The sequence below is a fragment of the Kryptolebias marmoratus genome, linkage group LG14, assembly GCF_001649575.2.
Source record: "Kryptolebias marmoratus isolate JLee-2015 linkage group LG14, ASM164957v2, whole genome shotgun sequence".
Classification (NCBI taxonomy): domain Eukaryota; kingdom Metazoa; phylum Chordata; class Actinopteri; order Cyprinodontiformes; family Rivulidae; genus Kryptolebias; species Kryptolebias marmoratus.
Window position 1 is genome coordinate 7112703 of NC_051443.1, and position 24768 is coordinate 7137470.

Consider the following 24768-nt stretch of genomic DNA (forward strand, 5'->3'; position numbering starts at 1 on the left):
AAAAAAATGATCCTTTAACTGTAATGACTTAAACATGTGATTTTAAGTAGAAATAAAACATTCAAATACACGCAGCACAGATTCTTACTTCTTTACTTTAGTAATTTATTTTTTTATTATCCTCTCCTACCAACAGGTCAAAGGCAAGTGGTTAAGTTTTTGCTTCTGTCTCTCTGTTTGTTTATCTCATAAACCGCTAGACAAATTTTAATGAAGCTCTCCAAAGCTAATCAGTGGATAAACATCTATAAGTGATTAACTTTCTGATTTGATCCAATTCAATATGGCAGCCACAGTTACTTAAACTTAGCCAACATAAAAATGGCTCTAACTTATTCAATTTCACAGAAATGGAGCAAAAAATTTGATGTGGTAGAAGCTGCCTGAGACTAATTCACAACACATACTTTGAGCACTACACATTGCATAACATTTTTGCCTAAAGCTTTAGCAGGAACTGTAATAATCAACACTATAAGTCTGTTACCAAAGTTTCTCAGGAATTTTTCAGGCCACCACAACTTATCAGTCTTAGCAAACACATAAATGGTTATAACTCAGCCAGATTTACAGATACTGAGCTAAATCTTGGTGTGGTAATCACCGAGAGTCATCCCTAACACATATTCTAAGCACTACCTGACTGAGCTAAATTTTGCGATATTGTGGGAGTTCATGCATAATGTTATTTCAAAGATCAAAACGGCTACAGCTCCATTATTTCTCAATATAAGATGATCTTAGTTTAGAACATGAAAGATGGTTGGTGATAAGCATTCCTTCAAGACATGCTAGACATTTAATTACTCTTTACTTTTATATTTGTCCAATTTAACTTGTGTTCATTTATTTGGTGGTTCTGATCATTTGGAAGTTAAACATTTGAAATGTTTAATGGTTTTGAAAAAAAAAAGTCTGCCTTTTTTTGCTCCCAAATCAACGCAAGGTTACTAAAAACTTAAAGCTGTGGCAGTAATGTTCTCACTTTGATGGAGATTTGGGATGGAGGCTATACAGATGAAAAACGCTTTTATATTTTTTGTATAAATTGAAAATTTTTTTAATTGTCAATAAATATTGTCTTACTCAGAGGTTTTGTTTTCTATATGTATTATACTTATAAATTATAAATGGTTTTACCTCTGAGTTTTTTTTCTGTAAATATTTCTAAAAGACAACGTTGCTGTGTGTGTGTGTGTGTGTGTGTGTGTGTGTGTGTATGAGTGAGTGTGTGTGTGGCAGCACATCTTCTCTCCTGTTTAAATCTCGCTCGCTCTCAGATGTAACTTCCGCTTCAGCACCGCGGACAGCGCCGTCTTTCTCCGGTTTTTTCTCTGAGACCAGGAACGGCAGCTGAGGCGGGAGGGAAACTTTCATCAGGATCCGAGACCCGGGTTTTCAGAACCAGTCAGCCCCGATGTTCGGATTGATCTGAGCGGGTCCGGACGGGGAGAGGCGCCACAGATGAAATGAATCTGTGAAGCAAGACCTGCCGTTCTCTGCTCCCCGGGGCTGCTGAGGGACTGTAAACTACCACCACAATAACAAGAAGCGAACCGAGCCGAGCGCGTTCAGCGCAAAAAGAGAACCGAGAGAGAAGAACGGACTGCCGAGCCGGTGAGGGTGGGTGGGGGGGATTGGACGGAACCGGATCTGCATGTGAGACCGCTGCTCTTCTCACACCGGAGGGAAGAGATGCAGCCTGCGAGGAAGCTCCTCACCCTGATTCTCCTCATCTTCATGGGCTCAGAACTCACCCAAGTAGGTTCTGTTCTAACGCCATTTTCCACCTGCTATCTGGACTTGATTAAGTCCAGATAGATCCGCCTGGGAGATAAATTACCCCTAACCAGAACCAGAGTGATGGCTGGGATTACATGATGTGAATACATTGTGTTTGACAGATCCAGCTGAGGGCTGTGTGTGCGTGTGTGTATAGGTGTGTGTGTGGGGGTCAGTTTCCTGTTAATAAATGATCCGAATGATCCGTTCCAGATCTGAGCTGAGGCAAAGTGTTTTCTGGAACAGAACCATGACTGAGTGATGGGCTGCTGCTCCTTTCTGTAGGTGTTCTGAGCATGCTCAGTGACCACAGTCCAATAGCATGAAGCCTCTGAGCTCAGTCACTAACATGTGCCATGGTTTAATGAGTATAATGTGCAACAGCTGGAAACATCCCATCATAAACATGGAGAGAGTGTGGAGGTCTGAATGTATTCCAGCCAGGGCCTACCCCCTCTTGACTGAAGAACAGGGATTTTTAAAGTCATATTTGTTTGTCTGTTGCAGTTGTATGAATCTGATTGGCTGGTAATTGGAGCCCAAGTAATGGCAGATGTAGACTGAGGGACTATCAATAAAGTCTGGTCCCACTGGGGCCTTACACCAGTCCCAAACTCAATAATCCGCCTGTAAAGTAGTTTGCTGGACCCCTGCTGGCCCTGATAACCAGCGTGTTGGAACAATATTGACAGAATCGGGCTCTGGGAGGACGGGCCCGCTATCGATTCTGACAGGTTTATGAGAAATGCAGAGGGCAACAGCTTGGTTTTCACATTCATGTGGGATCATATTTTTTCATCAGACTGCTGTGGGTTTACCTCTGGAGACAGCAAAGCCTCTGATCTGAGCAGAACAGACAGGGTCTGAAGATGGAAGCCATCAGAGGGAGGCTGGTTTCTTTTAGGGGGTCTGTGACAGCTGGTTTGAGTCCTGCTCTGAGCAGGTCAGCATCTACCTTACCGTGAAAGTTTGTCTTTGATGGACTGAAAGTGTGAGTTGTCTGCTTGAAGGTAAATCAATATTAGGGCAGAAAATTGGCTGTTTGCTGCTTTCCAAAAGAACAAAAAGACCCGATCCCCTGACAGACCTGCCTCACACTGACCCAGCTTCATGACAAGCTTCAGATCTAAGCTTGGACTGAGACCAGGTACAAACAGAGAGGAATGTTTCTGAGACTTGAGCAGCTCATTGATCTCTGGTGCTGAAAAATGACTGCATTAACGTCTCAAACAAAAGTCTCAGAGTTTCAGACAAGCAGTGGGAGGACAGCTCTGTTCCTGCAGGAGCACATAGACCTTTCTTTTATTCTGACCTCTGGTTTTAACTGCACCATGCTTATTCTGAGCAGAGCAGGAAACCTCACCTACTACTCCCATACCCCCACCCTGTGAGGCTGCAAGCCCACATCCAACACCTGACAGAACAGATGGTTCTGTTGGAGCCGCCCCTTTAATGCCCTGACAATCAGCCCAAAAACAATCTGACAAAATAAAACAAAAAACAAAGCTGTAATTGACCTGCAGCTGTACAGCTGTTAGGCTACATGAATAATTATTCCTACTCGTTTTCATTGTTTTTCTCATTCTTATTTGTATATTTTTTCTTTTTTTTCTTTTTGTAGTATTCTTATTTTTAGATTTTTATTCTAATAATTATTTTTTATTGTTGTGATTTTTCTAATTTTTGGTTTTAATCTTTTTTTCAATTTTATTTTATTTTATTTTATTTTGTGTTGATCTTATTCTTTTTCTAATTCTTATTTTTTCTTCATTTTACTTTTATTTTTCTTGTTGTATTTCAATGATGTGTGAGCTACATGAAACTATATCACTGTTGTTAAAATTGTTTCCAGAAAAAAAATAAAAATAAATAATAATAATAATAATAATAATAATAATAATAATAATAATAATAATAATAATAATAATAATAATAATAATAATAATAATAATAATATGGGATTGAACATGAATTTGAACATGCTCGATGTGACTGGCAGCTGGGGAAAATGGGTGGTGTGTGTGGGTGTATGTGTGGACACACACACACACAAAGCAAAGAGGAAGAGGAAGAGAAAGGAGGAAGAGTAGAAGGGGGAGAAACAGAACATTTAGTTATGTGTTTGCAGGCTGGCAGTGTTTTAAAAAATATGTTTTTTGTAGACTAGAACCAGTTTCTACCAGTTTTTCTTACTACAAATCTAAACATGTAAATAATTATACTTCTATCAACACATCAAGTGGCAGGTGAATTTACTGACAACCTAATTTAAAATATGTAATTTAAAATGTGTACTGTTTATTGTGAAAGTAGGAGTAATGATGGTATTCCCAGGACACACCAGCTCTTTTCTAAAACAAAGATTTGTGTGAAATCTGTGCAGTGGCACTCTGCTATCTCTTTCTGGCTGATATAAGTCACTGTATCTAATTATTGTACTCCTATTACCCTCAAGATAGTTTAAGATTTGATAAAGATTATAAAACACCACTTTGTGCAAACAGTTTTAGAGTGATATTCTATATGAAAAACAAACAAATGCTTAGTTTACTTGTGAAATAATTCTTGATTCTGATTGGTTCTCTGTCACGTTGCTGATTGATTGTTTGACCTTTTATCTCTTCACCTGATTAAATCCAAAGCACTTTGTGTTGAAGCTGAGTCGTGGGCATTTAAAAGTTCTGTAAGTGGGTCGAAGTTCTGCACAGCACATTACTGAGGAGTTAATAAAACCATGTCATTAGAGTGCTGTGCTCTGCTGATCTTCATCTCATCTCAGGATGAGCAGTACCCCCATCAGTACCTCGTGGTGATGAAGACACCTGAGTGATCACACCCAACAGGTCAGAAACCCCAGCTGGTGTGTAGGACAGGGAGGAGGAGAGAGGAGGGAGGTGAAGCAGAGAAGAGGGAGGAGAAGGTGGTGAAAGAAAAAGGAGAGGGGATGGTTGGGATCTTGCTGTGTTTTAAAATAACTCATCTCACAGGGTGGAGTTTCAGACTCAAAGTCAGCCATTAATACATCTTTACCTTTTTCAGTCCTAATGACTACACAGAGCTTTAAACCGACATTAACTTCCAGGGTTTCTTTGATTTCATTGTCTTCTTCTTTTAATTTCCGTAACACCACAATCAGCTGCCAGGTGGCGCCAGAGTCCCAGGAATGAGGAGCTGAGGCGGTTCTGCTTCTCACCAGTCCCAGGGATCCTTGTCAGCTTCAATATGAAACGATGTTCTGAGTGTTCTGAATTTGACCGTTCTGGGTCTGACACGGGGTCTGCTTCAAATTGGTCTATGTTTGACTGATTTGGGTCTGTTCTGGTTCTGACTGGTCTCCTTCTTACTCTGGTTCTGGTTCTGTCGCTGCGGTTTCAGTTTGCAGATGTGCTGGTTTTAGATCCAGATGTTCAGTTTTCCTACTGCATGTTGTGAGTAGCCTCAGATTTTAGCAAACAAGACCATTGTGGTCCTTATAGTGGACCTGGTACTTTGGACCTGTTAGATCTGTTGTTGTGGACCTGCTATTTAGTACCTGTAAGACATGGTATTGTAGACCTGTTAGACCTGGTATTATAGACCTGTTAGACCTGTTCTCACTTGTTGTGGACCTGGTACTGTGGACCTGTTCTGGTCTCAGGTGTGAGGGTGTCCGTCAGCTGCAGTCCAATCGACCTGTCCCGTGCTGTGTGACGTCACTGAGACCCCCGCCTCTCGGATCCTTCTGCGTGTTGGCTTCATCACGGAGCAGGAGGCGGACCGACAGGCGGGTTCAGACAGAACCAGAGAACCAGAGAGGCAGCAGAGTCCGGGACGCGAAGCAGAGAGGATCTTTATCCGGAGGACAAGTCCTTCACTGGATCAGCAGCTCCGGTTCTGTGTGCGCGCTTCGGTCTTCTCTGTCTGTCGAGTCCAGCTCGTTCGCCGCCGGTCCGTCGTCGGAGATGTCCAGAGAAAGCCGAACCGAGCCGGAGCCCCGGTCGGAACCCCCCCATCATGCTTTGGGCACCACCGTGAGTCTGCTCCCTGGTCTCTGCGCGGAGTCTGTAGAATGAAGACGGATTAAAGCGAGTCCGAACCGAGCCCAGAGAGATGACGGTCCCGCTGCTGAAGATCGGGGTGGTTCTGAGCACCATGGCTATGATCACCAACTGGATGTCGCAGACCCTCCCCTCCCTGGTGGGGCTCAACACCACCAAGCTGACGGCGGCGCAGGGGGGGTACCCGGACCGGAGCACGGGAGTAAGTCCTGCAGCTGGTTCGGTTCTTTAGGACTGAAGGGTCGGGATTTAAATCAGAGCTCGTGCTGAGTCTGCAACAGTTACAGACATGGAGGGGGGGTAACAATGCTTCTACACATAGGTTTCAGTGTGTGTGTGTGTGTGTGTGTGTGTTTGATAGAGAAGGGGGGGTTAGAATGAGCCGTTTCCAGTTGTTTCTCTGCACGCTTATCAAATTGGAAATGATAATATTAATGAAGAAAAATGTTATTTATAATATATTTTTGTAAAAAAAAAAAATCCAATATTTGATTTGAACGTCTGTGATGAGCAGCCTACAGGCAGGTGATGAGGAGTTGACCTCCCTGTGCTGGCAGCAGCTGACACTCTCCTCCTGACTGCTCCTGTTGGGTCCTGTGACGTCACTGCTTCGGACTAAAGTCCGGTCCGGTTCGGTCAGGACGTTCACCTCCTCACTCTGATCCACTCAGCAGCTCAGAAAAAGATAGGTCCTGCAGTCTCATGAAATGATTTCAAAAAACATTAAAAAGACCTTCTTGACGTCATTGTTCTCTCTGCTCTCTCTCACTCTTTCTCACACACACACACACACCCACACCCCACACGTACACACACTCTAGTGAATAATGGGAGGAGACTTAAACAGGATTTGGTGATAAATGGGTGGAGCCTGATGGAGACTTACTCTGTTTGCTTCAATAAGCATTAAGTTGTTGTTATAGAAGATGAGATTTAATTAGGTTTCTGTCAGGTGTAACAGAACTGTTTGATTACAGGTCACCATGATAGGGCTCTCCAGCTCTGATGAGACTGGTGACCTTGTTTTTTGTTGGGGTTTTTTTTGGAACTGAACTGATAAGCTTTGTATAAGAAGCTTCTGTTACTCTCTTAGACATATTGTTCTCGACATTTTCTTTTATAACAGACAAATAAAAACCAACAAACTGGGGCTTCTGGTTTCACTTAACATTCTTTAGTCCTTTCGTAGACAAACGCGAGGACAAGTCAGCCCATTAGTGTTTATTTTTGCCTGCGCTTGTGTGTCGTTCTCCTTCAGCATCACCGCTACCCTTTGACCTCTCCTCTGTAACCTAGGTGTTGCCAGCAAACCCAGAGGAATCATGGCAGGTGTACAGTTCAGCCCAGGATAGCGAGGGGAGATGTGTCTGCACCGTGGTGGCGCCCCAGCAGTCCATGTGCTCACGAGATGCCCGGACCAAACAACTGAGGCAGCTCTTGGAGAAGGTGATTACCTTTTAAACACCCAGGGTCGCCATTTTCACTGTTTTGCCTCTTTAACTCGGGAAGCATGTGCGCAAACATGGAGGAGTTTTAGCCATCCGATCTCTTGTCTGCCTGTGGCACAAGAATAGAAAAGATCCTCTAATGAGCTCCCTGGAAACCCAAGGTGTCATGGGATGTAGTTTTAACTGTAGTGCATGCACCCTAAGCAACAATATCTAATGATGCAATCCAGCTCAATACCCAGCCAGGGAACTGTAGACGCCCACACTCACAGACTGAGCACATCAGTAAATGTTTCATGGAAAAATCATGCAGAACAGCTGATGCATCCAGGCAGTCAGAAGCTTCTGCAGATCTCTCCTGAAGAACTAAAAGATGATCCAAGATGAAGTTGTTACAGCTTAGGAGGAAACAAATGTCTGAACAGTATGAGTTTAACACTTGCCCCATGTATCAGCGGCCCCCGACTGCCTGAGTCTGTGTCAGAATGTTTTCGCTGCTGCTGGTGCTCAAAAAAAAAGAAAAAACGAAAAGATGATTCAGTCTGTATCTGTCATCCCAGGTCCAGAACATGACCCAGTCCATCCAGGTTCTGGACCAGCGCACACAAAGGGACCTGCAGTACGTAGAGAAGATGGAGGTTCAGCTTCGTGGCCTGGAGACCAAGTTCAGGCAGGTGGAGGAGACCCACAAGCAGAACATCGCCAAGCAATACAAGGTACAGAACCAGTTCTTCAGAACATCTGTCCTTCATAGCTGCCAATTCATTGTTAATAACCTGACCCATTTTGTGTTTTGTGTCTAAAGCCAGTATCTCACTGAGTGACTGTTGTGAAATTTGGGTAAAAATTTGCAGTGAGCTCATATATAAAAGAATTACAGAAAGCCTAACTCAGACAGGTTTATGCACATGTGTCAACTTTATGGCAAAGAATTGCAGGAAAATATGCAAAGTTTCACTTGGAAAGACACGTTTGCACAAACTCCCAGTGAAATTTGGTTCATAACTCACCTGGAGTTTGTGTAGATCAACCAAAAAAATACACCTCTAGTGTTCCAGATTTGCAAAAGTTAAACTGAGATGGATTTTTGTACCTGCATCAACTCTGTGACATAAAATTGCAACAGAGCACATGAATTTTTAATTGGAATGACACGGAGCGACAGTGAATTTTAAGCCATAACTCTCAAGGTGTTTGCCTACATATTGAGAAAGAAATTCAACGGTAGAATTACAAAAACTAAATTGAGGGGGGTTTGAGATGAGTTCCGAATGCCTGCGACTACTCTGCAATTATTTTGAAAGAAAGGTAGTCTTGCAGGTTTTTCAAACATGTTCAAAACTCCTTTGTTGTGACGGCAAGCCTCTGGGTTTCACAGCGGGAAATTAAGAACCCCTGCAAAGGTTTCCAGGCATTTTGGAAACTCCCTCACGAATGTCGTTCACAATTTTTATCCAGCAGTCGCAGCCCAGTGGGATACAGGCTTAAAAAAAATCCATCCAGACCACCAAACTGCACATGAACTAATCCATAAATCATGCAGAACCTATCAAATTAAAAAATGCCCACAGAAAATGCTTGTCACATTTAAACAAATGTTTAGATTGAATTTTCTAATATTTTAGTCTAATTGTAGTGTGTTTTTAGACCTGCACTCTAAATATAGTTATACTAAATTATTTCAACTCAAATAGCTGCCACATGTTTAAACACTGGAAGACAAAAATAAATTATATTTATCCGACAAAAAACAGACCTCTTATAAATATTGGGATATTATTAGGCAGGATGCTGAACCTGGAAACATTTTGTAAAATATTTTAATAAGTTCCCCTGCTTACCACATTTATGCTCCAGTTAAGGGATTTTGTGTTTAGCACCCGCATAGAGAAAAGTTCTTCCTCACATTCAGCCCTGCAGCGGTTCTCAGGTGTTTGACTGTTCAACCTAATCAATGAGGTTGAAATCAATAAAGGCTCATCAACATGCAGCTGTTTAAATATAATAAGTTAAGCTCTTGGTGATACACAGCTCTCAGGTTGGTGGTCTTTTCACCACAACAGAAGAAGAAACAAAGAAATGACATCATTAAAAAAGCTACAGTCACCCCAAAATAAAAAAAAAATATTAATAAAGAATATTTTAATGACATTTAATCTCTTTGCACATGTGACACATTTCTCTGAACAAAAAAACAAACCTACACATTCCAACTAATTGTTTTAGGGCTTTTTTATTGCAGCTCAATTAAAAGAGTGGTGAGAACAGTATTTTAATAATAATAATAATAATAATATTTTATTAGCAGTTAGTGCTAATTTCTGTTTTTCTATACTAATGTTTTTTTTAAACGAATATTTTTTATTTTGTTAGATCTTTCATTTTGTAGTAAGGGATTTATATGATAACTCTGGTCTCAAGGAATCAGTAATTATCTTTACAGTATTACAATATGTAAGTCTTTCAAACAGCAGAAAAAATGTTTGTTTAGTAAAATATTTCATGGGACTGAGTTAAACTGTTAAGCAGCTGTAAAGGAGCTGAATTAAATTTTTATGCTAATCAACCATGTTAATCAACATGACATAGTAAAGAAATGACTACAAACAGAACAAAAGTAATAATTTGAGTGATAAATAAAAAGTTGTATTTTTTTAAGAAATGCATATCTCCCGCCATGCTACTTGCCAAAATTTTACACAAAGATCCAATGTGATCTGTTAACTCTCAGAGTATATGTTGGGGATAACTCTCAGCTACGACCACAACAAGTTTTAGCTCAATATTTGTAAAAAAAGACTGAGTTATAGCCATTTTTGTGTTAGCTAAGGTTATTTATCTGTGGTGGCCATGTTAAATTGGGTTGACTCCAACAATTAATCAGTTGTGCATGTAAACCCAATGATTACTCTCTGAGTTTAATTAAATTCATTCAGTAGTTCATGAGATACTTTGCTGACAGACAGACAAACAAACACACAAACACAGACAGACAGTTACATATTTGCCCACTCATTATGGTGACAGGCGATACAAAGTAAATAAAACAGTAAAATTAAGAACAACTTTCAACTCTACTACTGAAATGAAAGCCAATAAGTTCAATTTTTAAGGTTAGATTTAAAACAGCCAGAGTTGGAAACTGTATGATATGTAAGTAGCTGTAATTTAGGGACTAAAACTGTAGATAATGTCTCACCAGGATGTACTAGCCTGAATCTCAGAAAGACTAAAAGAAAATAGTCAATAGACCTAAAAGATCCGGAGAGTCAAAAGGTCAGACAGATACACCCCAAGTGCCTCATAAGTCAACACTATAATTTTAAAATCAATCCTAAATTGTTCCACTGGCTCCACAAATAATAACTTCATTTTTATCTTCATTAAACTTAACAGATTTTAAGGCCTCCCAAGCTTTAGTATCTGTGAGACAATCAGAAACTGGTTTAAATAAAAAATAAATCTTACCTCTTATTCAAAGGTAGATTTGAGTATTTTCTGGGAGAATAGTAATGGAGATTAATATTAGTCCAAGGGTGGAGCCCTGGGGAACTCCACAAGAGAGCAGAGCTGAGGAAGAAACAGATTTTCAGTGGCTTACAGAAAAAAATTCTTAACTGACCATTAAAACCTGAACCAGGTTTGAAATGGTGCTCCAGATTTTAGATTAGGATGCTGTGGTCAACTGGTCAACTTTAATGTCTAAAAGAAGAATTCACCTCAACTCAAGTTATTTATTTAGTGCCAAGTCACATCAAAAGTTGGACAAAAGGAACTAGACAACCAAAATAACAAGTCCAAATTCACTTCAAAATAGATTTCAATTTCAAATCTAATTACAGTCCATTCAATTAAATTCTAATACAATGTAAAATGCAAATTAGTAATAGGTTATCTCACTAAGGAAGACAGCAGATTGTGTTGAAGCTTCCTTTAAGCATGACCCCCTATCCTGAACAAGCACGGAGGCAGCAGTAGAAAGGAACAACTCCCCTTTACCTGTTCATACCTGCCTTTAAAACAAACTTGGTTGAGAGGACAGAAAAGAGACAAAGATAAATCCAGAAGTGTTGGATCAGACATGGTTTCTACTGGAAGACAAGTAGAGAACACAAAGTTAGTGACAGCAATGATTGCAACTAGAATCATGGGGAGTAGAGCAAGTAAAGACATCAGTAGAGTGAGAAAATGTAGTCAGTATCCTCCAGCAGCCAAAGCCTGTAGCAGCATAACTAAGGGATAGCTCAAGAAACCCAAGCCAATGCTAACTACAAAAAGGAAAGTCTTAAGCCTAGTCTTAAAAGTAGACAGGGTGTCAGCCTCACCAACAGAAACTGGAAGCTGGTTCCACAAGAGAGGAGCCTGATAGCTAAAAGCTCTGCCTCCCATTCTACTTTTAGAAACTCTAGGAACCACAAGTAAACCTGCAGTCTAAGGGTTAAATGTTCTGTTAAAAAAACATAAAACAATACGATTAAAAAAAAAGTGTTTTCTAACCTTTAGCAAAAAATCAAAGCATTCATAACCACTTTCTTGCACTAACACACGCGTGTTCTCATGTTATTTGTGCACGCACAGAAATGTCATGCTGCCGACACCATGTTGCATGTGTGTACCGTTCATTATTCGAAGTGTGCGTGCCTTTGTGTGTCTCTTAGTCAGGTCAGCCAGCTACAGCTCCTGTCAACAGTCTGTCATTTTCTTGCTTGCAGGGCTAACTTTAAGACATGTAAAGAGAGCCACAGGGAAGAAGAGGCAGGTCAAATCCAGATTCCCCTGAACTGGGCCCTGAACTGAGAGAATTTGGGCATCAAACCGTTAATTTACCTTTAGCATCATTAAGATTAAGAAACCCCACCCTCTCCCCAAACCAACCACTACTGATCTATTCCTGCATGTTACTGCTGTCAAAGTTTTTCATCTAAAAAGCTTTTTACTGGCGTAACTATTATTATTATAATTATTATTATTTTTATTATTAATATTTTTATTATTATTATTATTAATTGGTGTTACTCATTTTGATTTTCCTTTTTCCTGGCTTTTGTCTATGCATATTTGGTTACTCAGCAAACCTTTGCGTACAGCTATAGACGTATAATTGGAGACACTTTGTTGTGTGTGACATGTAAAAGCATGTAACCCTTAATACGATGTTGCATTTTGAACGATGATGACCAATAAAGAGCTTTCCCAATTGTTGTCCGTGTACCGAGGCCTTGCTTTTTAACGGCTGCTCAGTGCCGGGACGGAGCCTCCCGCTCTGCTCGTCCAGCGGGTGGAGAGAATTCTCTGGGTTTGTTTGCGCAGACACACACTTGCACAGACAAAAACACAAGGCTACACACAAACAAACACTGAACATGGACACGAGAAGGGAAGAAGCAGGGAAGAGATAGAGTAGTCAGGCTTAGACAGGTCTTTTTTTCTTTTTTCTTTTTCTTTTTCTTTCCTTTCTGGACAGCAGGTCTCCTTTTGTCGCGCTTGACACTCAACCGAGCTTATTCTAATCCTTTCAGGCCATAAAAGCGAAAATGGAGGAGCTTAGACCGTTGATACCAGTGTTGGAGGAGTACAAAGCCGATGCCAAATTGGTATTGCAATTTAAGGAGGAGGTCCGAAATCTGACGTCAGTTCTAAACGAGCTACAAGAAGAGATGGGGGCCTATGACTACGAGGAGCTCCACAACAGAGTGTCAAATCTTGAGGAGAGACTCCGAGCATGCATGCAAAAATTAGGTAGGCACAGAAAGCTGTTGGCACACACTATTTTTCAAACACATGCATGCACAAACACTGACTCAGCAAGTTCTGACAGGCCAGAAAGGGATCCTTAGGAACATTTCTACGATACACGACAGGAATAACCTGTGTGGATCTGATGCTCCTGCAGTTCCATTATTCACAGAGAGAAACTTAAAGTCAGGCTTTAAATTTCCATTCATGCACATACAGAATTAGACTTGATTATTTCTTTGCTTTTACCACATTAGAATTAACTAATTAAAAATGGAGCAAAAGCAATATGTAAAATTCATACATTTCAACACGGTTTTCTAAACTCCTTTGTGTATATTTTTACTGCAACAAAACAGTCAAACTTTCTTGTTTCCATAGGATACAACTTTTGTCTTAAAGAAGATTTTAATTGATCATAATTACAGGTTTATTTCAGTAAGTTTACAGAACTAAACCATTTTCTCAGACTCTATATAGCCACCACACATCACTGCCACAGTCTTAGCTCCCATTTCCAAAACGACTAATTCTGCTCAGATCAGACAGCTGATAGGTCACCAGTGGTGGAGTACGAAGCACACTGCTATGTGTTTATCTAAGGTCACCCAAGATTATGTAAACACCGTATGTTACATTGTCATCTCCCTTTGTGGAGTTTATGCACCTTTTGTATTTAATCAAAACTTTATGACACGTTCAGATAAACGGATTGGCTCTTTATTGTAAAATTTACATTAATCTTCTGTATAAAATAAATAAATAAAGACCTAGCATTCCTTGAATAATACCAGAGTTTTAGACTAAAGTCATTTTATTTTGAAAAATGCCAGCATTGTAGCCATTTTGGTCAAACTTGAAAATAATGTTATGAACAATCTCGTGTGATATTGTGAGATGTCACATTTAGATGTGTTGTAAATGAATCTCAGCTACTACCACATCAAATTTTAGCTATTATAGCCATTTTGTGTTGGCTACAGTAAATTAGCCATATTCAGTTGGGTAAATGTAGACATCCATCCAATAATTATCTTCTTAACTTTCATTAATCTACATCTTGTGGTTTATTAGATATTTTGCTAACAGAAAAATCTGAATGACTCCAACAGTTAAAGTTTTTAGCAAAGGTATGCACAATGAACAGCACTTGGAGTATATGTTGTGAAAGTGTTGTTTCTCAACTACAACCACATCCAATTTTAACACAATATCTGTAGAACTGACTGAATTATGAATTATGGACATTGTGTATTTTCTATGGTCAGTTTGACTCTGAAGGTTAATCAGTTGAAGATGTACATCCAATGATTATTTGCTGAAAGACGAATACAGTTTGTCCCTTGGTTCATGTAATAGTTTGCTAAGAGACAAAAAGTTGACTCCACAATTAATTGCAAAATTTGAAACAAAATTCTTGTATAATTTGTTGGGACTTAGAATTTGTTAAGGATACATCTCATCTACCACTACACCCAGTTTTAGGTGAATTTCTGGAAAATTGACCAAGTTTTAGCCCTTTTTGTGTTTCTTTAAGGTCAGTTGGCTGTAGCACCCATCTTGAATTGAGTTGACTCCCAAAATTAATCAGCTGAAGATGTGCATCTAATGATTACTTTTTTTTTTTTTTTTAGTTTCGTTAAAATTCATGCAGTGGTTCCTGAGATATTTTGGTAACAGACACACAAACACACACAGGCATGGGCAACAACATTATCCAATTTATGATTATTGCCCGCATTTTGCTTTTCTGCAGCATGCGATAAAAACATTAAACTGCTGGCTCACACATGAATGTGCAGCTACAGATGAAGAGAGCTACAGCAGTCTGGTGTCTTTGCTTTTAGCCCCTGTCTCAGTCTCTTCACACCTCTGTCACAGCCCTCAGTGCTAATACATGCACACCCACATGGTGACTCAGATCCATTACACTTACGCTCGGCACATCACGGGTATATTGTGTCCCTGTTTCAAGTCATTCACAGCACAAGATGACAGACACTTGGAAACACTCTGGCTTCTGTTCATTGGAGTTAAATCAAATTTATCCACAAGAAAAGACACATTATCTCAGCTCACCAGCTGCTTCATTCTATTTCACACCGATTCTTTATTTTCTTTTTTTTTCTATAAACTACCTTCTGCCCCGGAGCCAGAATACTTTCTGTGTTTTCACTCCCAGTTCACCGAGCACGCCGCTTGTCATGTCTGTGGTTTGGCTGCCAGGGACAGAAGAGCAGAGACCAGACTACACTGTGTGTGCAAGATCACATGCGATAAAGGCGAGGTCACCCAGCGAGTTATCCCTTTCATCTTCACACAGAAATACTCCAACACACTCCCACTGCTGACATTAAACTAGCCAAGGTCACATTTGCATCCAAAGAACAAACGAGGGAAGAAAAAAAACAAAAAAAACGGAGGCGGCAGCAGAAATTTTAGCACTGAGTAATAGACAGGAAGCGGTGATGGAGGGGGGTAAAGCAGTGATGGAGGGGGGTAATGAGCAGGAGGAAGTGAAAAAGAGCAGGAGAAGTGAAAGAGAGCAAATAGAGTCTCCACAGAGCTGTCCTTCAAGCTGTTTGCTGCCAAAGAGACTAACAGCCCAGCGGCTGTTCGGACACAATGGCCATCGATCAAAAGGACGTGCCAGCTTGCAGGGCAATAATCAAATAAATAAATCTCCTGGTGTTGATGTGGAGACAGAGAGGGCTGCAGGCAAATGGAGCTCCTGCACACAGAACCAGTGACAAATGGATGCTGTTGCTGATGTTTTGTATTTCAACTGTAAAACCCAGATATGGGTGGTTTGTCTCTTTCCAAGCAGCCCCAGCATCAGTCTTTGACCCAGTTTTTCCTCTCATTTTAACAATAACGAGTTGGTGTTGTAGCTATAATTGCTAAATGTGGTAATTACACACATCAGGTTGAAGGCTAAGCTCTGAGGAACGTGCAAGGAAAAAAAGAGTCAAGGTGAGTATCCTTTGAAGTCATTTTCTATGACATTAAACATTCATGACCAGTTAATACCATTACATTTTTACACACATCACTATACTAATGAGCCTGTAACTAATATGATTATTTGAAATCAGAAAACATTTTTAGATTGTAACTTAAACTTTCACCCACTTTCTGATTGGTGCAAAATGTGGCAGACAGAACCCGACTGTTCATTTAGGAGCTCAGTCTTTATCTAAATCCTCACAATGTGCTTTAAGGTCGGATGGGAGTTTTGTTACATCAGCTCCGGCACACATTAGGTTTTCCACTCGGCCTGCTGTCCGATTCAGACTGAGAACATCCAGGCCAAAAGAGGATTAAAACTCTGCAGTATGCAGATCCATCAGTGTGCAGCCTTGCAGCCTGCAACTGTCCTCTAAAAACAAAGTTGTATGCCAGAGTTTTGAACTAAGAACATGTAATGTTGAGAAATGATTGAGTTTTAGCTGTTTTGATCAAATCTTGAAAATAACCATGTGAAATCTCAAGTGAAGAGTATATGCTGTAAATGAGTCTCATCTACTGCGATATAAAATTTTAGCTCAATGTTTGTAAAACAGATTGAGTTACTGTCATTTCTGCATTGATTAATGTTCATTAGCTGAATTGGACAGCCTCTTAAATTTAGTCAAAATATCTTGCACAGTGAGCTTTGACTATGACTGTCAGCTATTATGGGAGAAAGGTTCGGCTGATACAAAATGATTATAAAAAAATAATGAGGCAGACAACAGTTCCTTCTTTTCTAACAGCCAACACGGGGGATTTATTTCAGTGTGCCATCATGGCCACTGTACACGTTCAGAAATATCTCAAAATCCCAAAGTCTGATTCTGACAGGGCATTTATATACAGTTAATACACTGATGTGTATGGGACAATTCCAACCAATCCTGATTGTTTTATGACTTACATAACCAACTGGCAGCTATCTCCTAAACTTTCCTAATGGTTCTGGGAAGTGTCCCGGTCATTCTCACTGGGTCAGCTTGATCGAGCTGCCTAGAAGGACCGATAACATCTCAACCAACAATTCCTAATAACAGAACTGTTCTGGGACAGTGTTTTCCTGGCAATAAAAAAACTCTTAATCTTTCTTCACATGAACATAGCACACTTTAACCCTTCATCTCCTACACCTTTTCCACACCAGATATTGGACCAATATCTATAAAACCAGCTGAAATAGAGATAATTTTGTTTTGTTTTTTGTATGTTCAATAGGTTGTGATGGCCTTCTTGAACTGGTTTGACTCCAAAACTTGATTAGTACTTTCTGAGACTTTCATTAAAATCTGTCCAGTGGTTCATGAGATATGTTACTAACAGACAAAGCAGGTTAACTCAAACAGTTAATACAAGAATTTTAAGCAAAGATTTTTTTGTAATGAGTAGCACTCAGAGTATGTCATGTAAATGACTGTCAGCTACTCCCACACCAAATTTTAGACTAATGTCTATAAAACTGACTAAATTATATCCAATTTTGTATTTTGTAAACTCAGTAGTCTGTGGCAGCCATCTTTAATTTGGTTAAATACAAAAGCTAATCAGTTGTAGATGTCTATGCAATGCTTGTTTTGTGTGGTTCATAAAAATTCATCAAGTGGTTGGTGAGATATTTTGTTAACAGATATGCAAATGAATACATATAGACACAGGCCAATTTATTATAACCCACCTTTCTTCGCCAAGGGATAATGAATGCACTAATGTGGACACTAATCCCACTGAGGGTTATGTAAGAAATAGTGTTTTCTGATGATGCTGCTCATGTGAGCATGTGTTTGTCTCTCAGCTGCAGCTGAGGTGCAATGCCCACACACTCTCACAGGCACGACATATGCTGCACACAGAGACACACCAACGCTCCAACAAAAAAGCATCAAGTTTCATTATGAAACACACAGAGATGAGATAGTGAAGCAGGTTACAGAGAGGGGAAGCAAAATTTAATCCTGATTGTTTGAGCACAAAGCAGCATGACATTTCACAACAAAGAACACAAGAGATAAAGGACTAATGGATGAAAAGTGTCACAGAGAAAAGAGGCTAATGCAACCTTTAAATGAGCAGTCGTCATAGTCCAACTTTAAATGAGCTTATTAGCAAGACTCACTCCATCCATCTGCTTTGAGTAAACTGCCTTTTTTGTGTGAAAACCACCTTAAAATGAAGAATAGATATATACAAAGTAAAATCATGTCTTTTTTTAACTCGTGGTTTCATTTTCACCCAATCTCAGTCTGGAGGGACACAAAGACCAGCGTTAGCTTTGTCACTTTTTCATTAACACCCAAATCAACGCTAATTAGCACTATGGTTTAACACAGAGGGACAGAAAGCCTCTCCCTGTCCTATTTTTCATTTTTCTCACTTCTCCACATTCTGAGAGTGAAACAGGCATTAGATGGTGTGAACTGAATAATAAGCACCTCTTACAGAGTAGAACACAAACCCCCTCATCCTTCCAGCGAAATCATTTAGATTTAAATTAAAAAGCAGTGATTCCAGTCCAGCAGAGTTTGAATTTAATGCCCCAAAAGGCATTTACTTCCTCCACTTCTCTCTGTGCAGCATGTGGCAAACTGACGGGCATCAGCGATCCCATCACCATCAAGACATCTGGATCCAGGTTCGGCTCCTGGATGACTGACCCGCTGGCACCTGAAGGGGATACTCGGGTATGTATGACAGCTCCTTTCCAAAAATCTAACAATAACTGAACATGTTGGCTTGTTCTTGTAAGAAAACTGATAGCAAAAGAGAATTTAGTGTTTTCAATTTCCCTTTAAATTAAAAACTGCAAATTTTCTAACACTCTCGCTCCTGAGGGTCATTAGGGCCTCTGTCGGCCTAGACCACATGGGACATGCTCTGATCACGTGCATGAAGGTATAAAACTGACTAGGGATTAGATTCAATACTACATCGTTATGGAAAGTTGAAACATGATCCCACCTCCTTTGTTTTAACCCTAATGATCCTTAAGATGGAGTGTTAGGGTTAGGGTGACATCTTTAAAAATCAACAAAAGAAGTACAGTTGACTTACAAAAACTGTTCCATGTCCTGGATAACTGAGAATTTACATTGGTTACATTGGTTGGAGTTGGGGGAAGAGGTTGGTTGTTTTTCACTTATCAGATCATCTAAAAGTTGTAGTGCCAGTAGGTGTGTGAGGTCTTACACATCCAACTCACAACATGAGATGCCAAGCTCAAATCTTCAAAAACACTACAGTGTCATGACTGAGGCTTGAAAGGTGGAAAGATAAAGCCAGTATCTCACTATGCTTTGACTATTGGTGACAAATTGTAAACAAAATTCAAAAGGAGTTTCTAAAATACCTCAAAATGTTTGCAGGGGTTCTCATTTATTCATATGAAGCATAGGTCTTCGCTCTTATTTCACTGGAATTTTAAACATTTCTCATTTTGGTTTCATAATTTTAGAACGTTAGAGATGATTTCTCGTAGTTTTGTGTCTCCAATTAGTCCCCATCAGTCGCAACCCAAAGAGATGCTAGAACTACAGTCACATGGCACAATGGAAACCCCAAATGTTTAAATCTCTAACTCGAATCATGTTGCTTTGTAAGACCAACAACATTCAATCACAAGAGAGAGCAAGTAAAACAGAAAATTAATAAAAGATATAAGTTTAGAAAAGAAGAAACAAACTTGGTTGATTAAAATCTGGAACCATCCTTGACTATCCCTTGCAACTTCATACAAGCATTATTACATTCCTCAAAGTGTAAAATGTACAAGTTGTCACATGATGAAGAGTGTCTAGGTTTGTTAAAGCAAATGTTAGGAATTTAGAGTCAGCAATGTGGATGTAGAATTGGTGAGAATTAATTTTAAAACTTTGACATTTTACACTGTACAAAGAGAATTTATTACCCATTCTGGTTTGTGAGAGGATGCCATGTGTGTAGAAGTTTATGATTCACGATGTACATTTCAAGATTAGCTTGCTCTGATCATAATGAGAAAAATGTATGTCTCCACTAGCTGTTAGCATAGCTTTTACCTTATAGACAAACTCTAAGTTATCACTGGACTCTAAATATGGCAATTATTTTTAACAATAGTTTTTAGTTTGTAACTAATTAAATTAATAAACACTACAAGCGTTTGTCTATTTTATGATTGTATATGTATAGTATAGCTCAATATTTGTAAAATTTACTAAAATATAGCCACAGCCAATTGATATTGGAAAAAGGTCAGTTGGCTGTAGTGGCCATCTTCAATTTGATTTTCTCCTAAAGTTAATCACTTGTGGAGGTACATCCAGTGATTATTTCCTAAAAGTGTCATTAAAATCCATCCAGTGGTTTATGAGATATTGCTTCACCTTCGCCTTTGGCAGCATGGGTAATGACTATGAAACAATAAAACAAAGTAGGAGAGATAATTATATGCCTTAACAAGAAGATGCATAGTGGACAATTGGAATGAGCTAGAATTAAAGAAAGTAATTATCCTTCTGTTCCTCGTGTATGAGACAAAACTTTCAAAATCTCTAAGAATGGAAAATGCAGGTAAAGTTTCCTTGTCAAAGTTGCTCTGACATAATAGGAAGTATGCTTTTATTATTATTTCAATTCAGTTTTTTATATAGCATTCACATTCATTATAAAATGCCAATTAGTCAAAGTTATCTATCTAAGGAAGGCAACAAATCGGTTTTCAATCATCACTTCATCACAATCTACCATCCTACGTTGCACATTGATGACAGTGGAAAGGGACAACCCCTTTTAACAGGAAGAAACCTGCAGCAGAACCAGGCACAGGATGGGTGTCCATCTGCCTCAACTGGCTGGGGTTAGAGAGGACAGGAAAGAGACACAGACAAGAACAGAATGGCTGGTCCAGGTGTAGTTTCTATTGGACAAAAAGACAAAGAAAAACACATGATAATGATAGCAATAATTACAAATACAAACATGGAGAGTAGAGCAAGTAAAGACAGCAGCAGAGTGAAAAAATGTGGTCAGTTTGTCTTCCAGCAGTCTAAGCCTACAGCAGTGTAACTAAGGGATAGCTATGGAAACCCAATCCAACGCTAACTATAGGATTTATCAAAAGGGAAAGTCTTAAGCCTAGTCTTAAAAGTAGACAGGGTGTCAGCCTCAGAGACAGAAATTGGAAATTGGTTCCACCAGAGAGGAGCCTGATAGCTGAAAGCTCTGCCTCCTGTTCTACTTTTAGAAACTCTAGGAACCACAAATAAACCTACAGTCTGAGAGTGAAGTGCTCTGTTAGGAAAATATGGAACAATAAGACCTTTTACCATAAGATAAAAGTTGTATGTTAAGAGCTTTGTATGTTAGAAGTAAGATTTAAAATTTTATTCTGAATTTGACAGCGAGCCAATGGAGAGAAGCTAAAACAGTAGAAATACGATCTCTTCTTCTAACTCTCATCAGAAGCAGCAGCAGTATTTTGGATGAACTGAAGATTCATTAAAGAATAAAAAAACACCAATAATGAAAAAAATCTAAACACCAAATAAAACAACACCATTATTCCTGTCTTTACTCTCTCTACTCTCCTTGTTTGTATTTGTAATTATTGCTGTCAGAAGCTGACATCCAAAGGAAGTGAAAAGTTGCACAATTTGTTCCAAAAATACTCAGGTCCAAATACCACAACCTCTATAGGATTTATCAAAAAAGAAAGAGATTGTGACACTAACCACCGAACCAGTGCAGCCTCCGGGTAAATTACAGATCCTGATCAAAAATAACCCCAAGGTTCACTGAAAAAAAAAACAATAATCACACAGACAGAGTTGTGGAAATTAAATAAAACTGCAAATGTTGAAAGGTCATGTGACAGTATTACAGTGATTACAATGCTGCCTTACTGACCTGGGCACACTGCTGGGGCCAGGTCATTAAGGCGTGGCCTATTGATATGTACAAAACTGCAAAGACTATATGCGGGATGCAGAAAGTCATCTTTTGTTGTTGAAACTAATACATTTTGAACAGAACAGATGAGAGATGTGTTGTCTTGTCAACATGCAGAAAAGTAGAAATGAGAATAATTGACAGAAGCAGACAAGTCTCCTGCACATCTTTTTATCCTTTGGATTTCTAACCTCAGATTTTTTTTTTCTCTCCCATGGAAACCACTTCCTGCATGTTAATATTTTTTCAGTTGGGTTGTGAAGATGTTTCATATAAATCAGTCCTACTGAGACTGAGGAGGTATTAGTGACCCAATAATTCCCATGACTAAAAGCACCATCAGGAAGCTGGGTAAAAGCAGCTGACAAAAGTCGTTTTGTAGAATGATGGACATTATACCAGCACTCCCTGACTCCTAACTCCCTGCAACTGTCATCTAGGCTGTTTGTATTCAGAAGCTGACATATTTTACTTTGTCAGCTCACTGAAAAATTGCAGCTCTAATTGGGATGCTTGATGGTGGTTTGATTGGATTTTTGATGTGTAGTCAGCATGCAAGACTTTAACACTCACAAGGGTTCACTGACCAGTGATGAGACTTTGAGCTTTGAAGCAGTTTTATGTTAACTTTAATGAACTCTATTTTTCTCTTTTTCGTGATCTTTAGGTCTGGTACATGGATGGTTACCACAATAATCGCTTTGTGCGGGAGTACAAGTCTATGCATGACTTCATGACGTCAGATAACTTTACATCCCACCGGCTACCCCACCCATGGTCAGGAACAGGTCAGGTGGTCTATAATGGCTCCATCTACTTTAACAAATTCCAGAGCCACGTCATCATCAAGTTTGACTTCCGCACCTCCTCGATCAGCAAATCCCGACAAATCGACAACGCCGGCTTCAGTAATGCATATCACTATGCATGGGGAGGCCACTCTGACATTGATCTAATGGTGGATGAAGGAGGCCTGTGGGCTGTGTACGCCACAAACCAGAATGCCGGGAATATCGTCATCAGCAAGCTGAACCCCAACACTCTGCAGATCATCAAGAGCTGGACCACCAACCACCCTAAAAGGAGTGCCGGTGAGTCGTTCATGATCTGTGGCACGCTGTATGTCACCAACGGCTACTCAGGAGGCACCAAGGTCTACTACGCCTACTCCACCAATTCCTCTACGTATGAGTACATTGACATTGCCTTTCAGAATAAGTACTCACATATCTCCATGCTAGACTACAACCCGCGGGACCGTGCCCTGTATGCTTGGAACAATGGCCACCAAGTCCTGTATAATGTGACGCTGTTCCATGTCATCCGCTCACAGGAACTGTAACAGACACAGATTCAACGAATACATAAGTGTTGTCTGCATAAAATGTACCATACCCAAGGTTTTTCTGCAAAACAAAGGACTTTCTGTCAAGATTATCCCATTAATAAAGTCAAATAACTTATTAGAGACTGCATCATGAACTGAATGTGTATATGAATAAAAATCTACAACTGAAGGGTTTCATTCCACTATGTAATTTATTCATTATAGCAAAAAATAATGGGATATTAGTTAATATGAAAAAAATAAAAGATGATTGTCAGAAAAACTAACAATTTTGTAAATAAAAGTCTGAATATGACTTCTGAATTTACTAGTTAGTCTTAGAAGACTTTATTTTGATAGTTACCATTAATATATAAAAAGTACTTCATTTTGGAATGAAACTCTTCATTCGTTTGCCGTATTGAAAATGATTGTAATAGTAAAATATATATCAGACTTAAAAGAATAGAAACAGATGCCAAAAAAAGAGAACATCACGCCTTTTTTATATAATGGAACCTAAGCTCATTCCTGGGGCTCCAGTTTTCTCCGGAAATCCTCCCAGATGAACTTTCCTGTGGTCGATGGGGGTCCTGAAACAATGACTGTTCCTAATAAACTGTTGGGCCCCCATGTCTCATGGATAAAAATGGGAGGTCAGTCTAGTCAGAAGACTTGGTAGCCAAATGGAGATGGTCTGTCATATCGTTTTTATCAAATCCAGTAGCAAATCTGAAGTCTGTAGAGAAACAACAGTAATAACATCTAAAGACCTGAAGGCACTGACTGTTGGCAGCGCTGTTTTTGATCTGATTTTTCTGTATTAGTGACTGTGTGAAAACTGCTTTCTTTGCATGATTGTTTTCTATTATGAATGTCTTTTCGTGTTCGTTACGATTTAAAAAATGCAGAGTGGTCAGGTGGGCTGGGGAACAATGAAGAACATATTTGGGGTTCGATAGTTGGCAGTTACATTTGTTTTATTTTCTGCTTCTTATAATTTAGTGTATGTTGATGACTCTATTCTTTGCCATCTTTTTATTTTTTACATGTTGTTGTATCACTGTAACTGCTGACACTGGTTTAAATCACTGTATTTGTTTATTTGTTTTGTGTAGAGAGAATCGATCCAGCTCACTTCTTTCTGTCTTACTGATGAAAAAAAAAGAAACAGAATGTATGAAGTAATATATCCCAAAAAGAAAATCTGGTTTTTCAACTTATATTATGTACCTGAAGTGGGGAAAGGTCTTCTTTTTAGAGGATAATCCTGTTTCATGTCATGAACCCCCCTCCCGCAAGTGACAGATAATGTTGTTTAAATGTATATCCTTGCATAGGACAAAAGCTTTTTACTCTTTTTGCGCTTTGCTGGACATGTGTTGTATCTGAAATGAGATAGTTAATGATTCGTGTCAATAAACCAGAGAAATCTGATGCTTGAATTATTGCCTTATAAAGTTTTCCATGTAATAGCAGATTTAGTTTGTAACTACTAACAATTACA

General features: G+C 39.4%; 1 protein-coding gene across 4 annotated transcripts; it reads left to right on the top strand.

The window, feature by feature from the left end:
• Positions 1–1268: 1268 nt before the first annotated feature.
• Positions 1269–24698, top strand: olfm1b (olfactomedin 1b). Of its 4 annotated transcripts, XM_025009361.2 has the most exons (7): positions 5880–6021; positions 6334–6508; positions 7116–7265; positions 7828–7983; positions 12787–13006; positions 18584–18690; positions 22602–24698. In XM_025009361.2, exons 3-7 carry the CDS (start codon positions 7215–7217, stop codon positions 23274–23276), a joined length of 1209 nt encoding a protein of 402 aa, XP_024865129.1. In that variant the 5' UTR covers positions 5880–6021; positions 6334–6508; positions 7116–7214; the 3' UTR covers positions 23277–24698. The 4 variants fall into 4 exon arrangements, with proteins under 4 accessions (XP_017286732.1, XP_017286731.1, XP_024865129.1 ...); XM_017431243.3 differs by lacking the exons at positions 5880–6021; positions 6334–6508 and adding an exon at positions 1269–1761; XM_017431242.3 differs by lacking the exon at positions 6334–6508 and having other exon boundaries at positions 5517–6021.
• Positions 24699–24768: the final 70 nt, after the last annotated feature.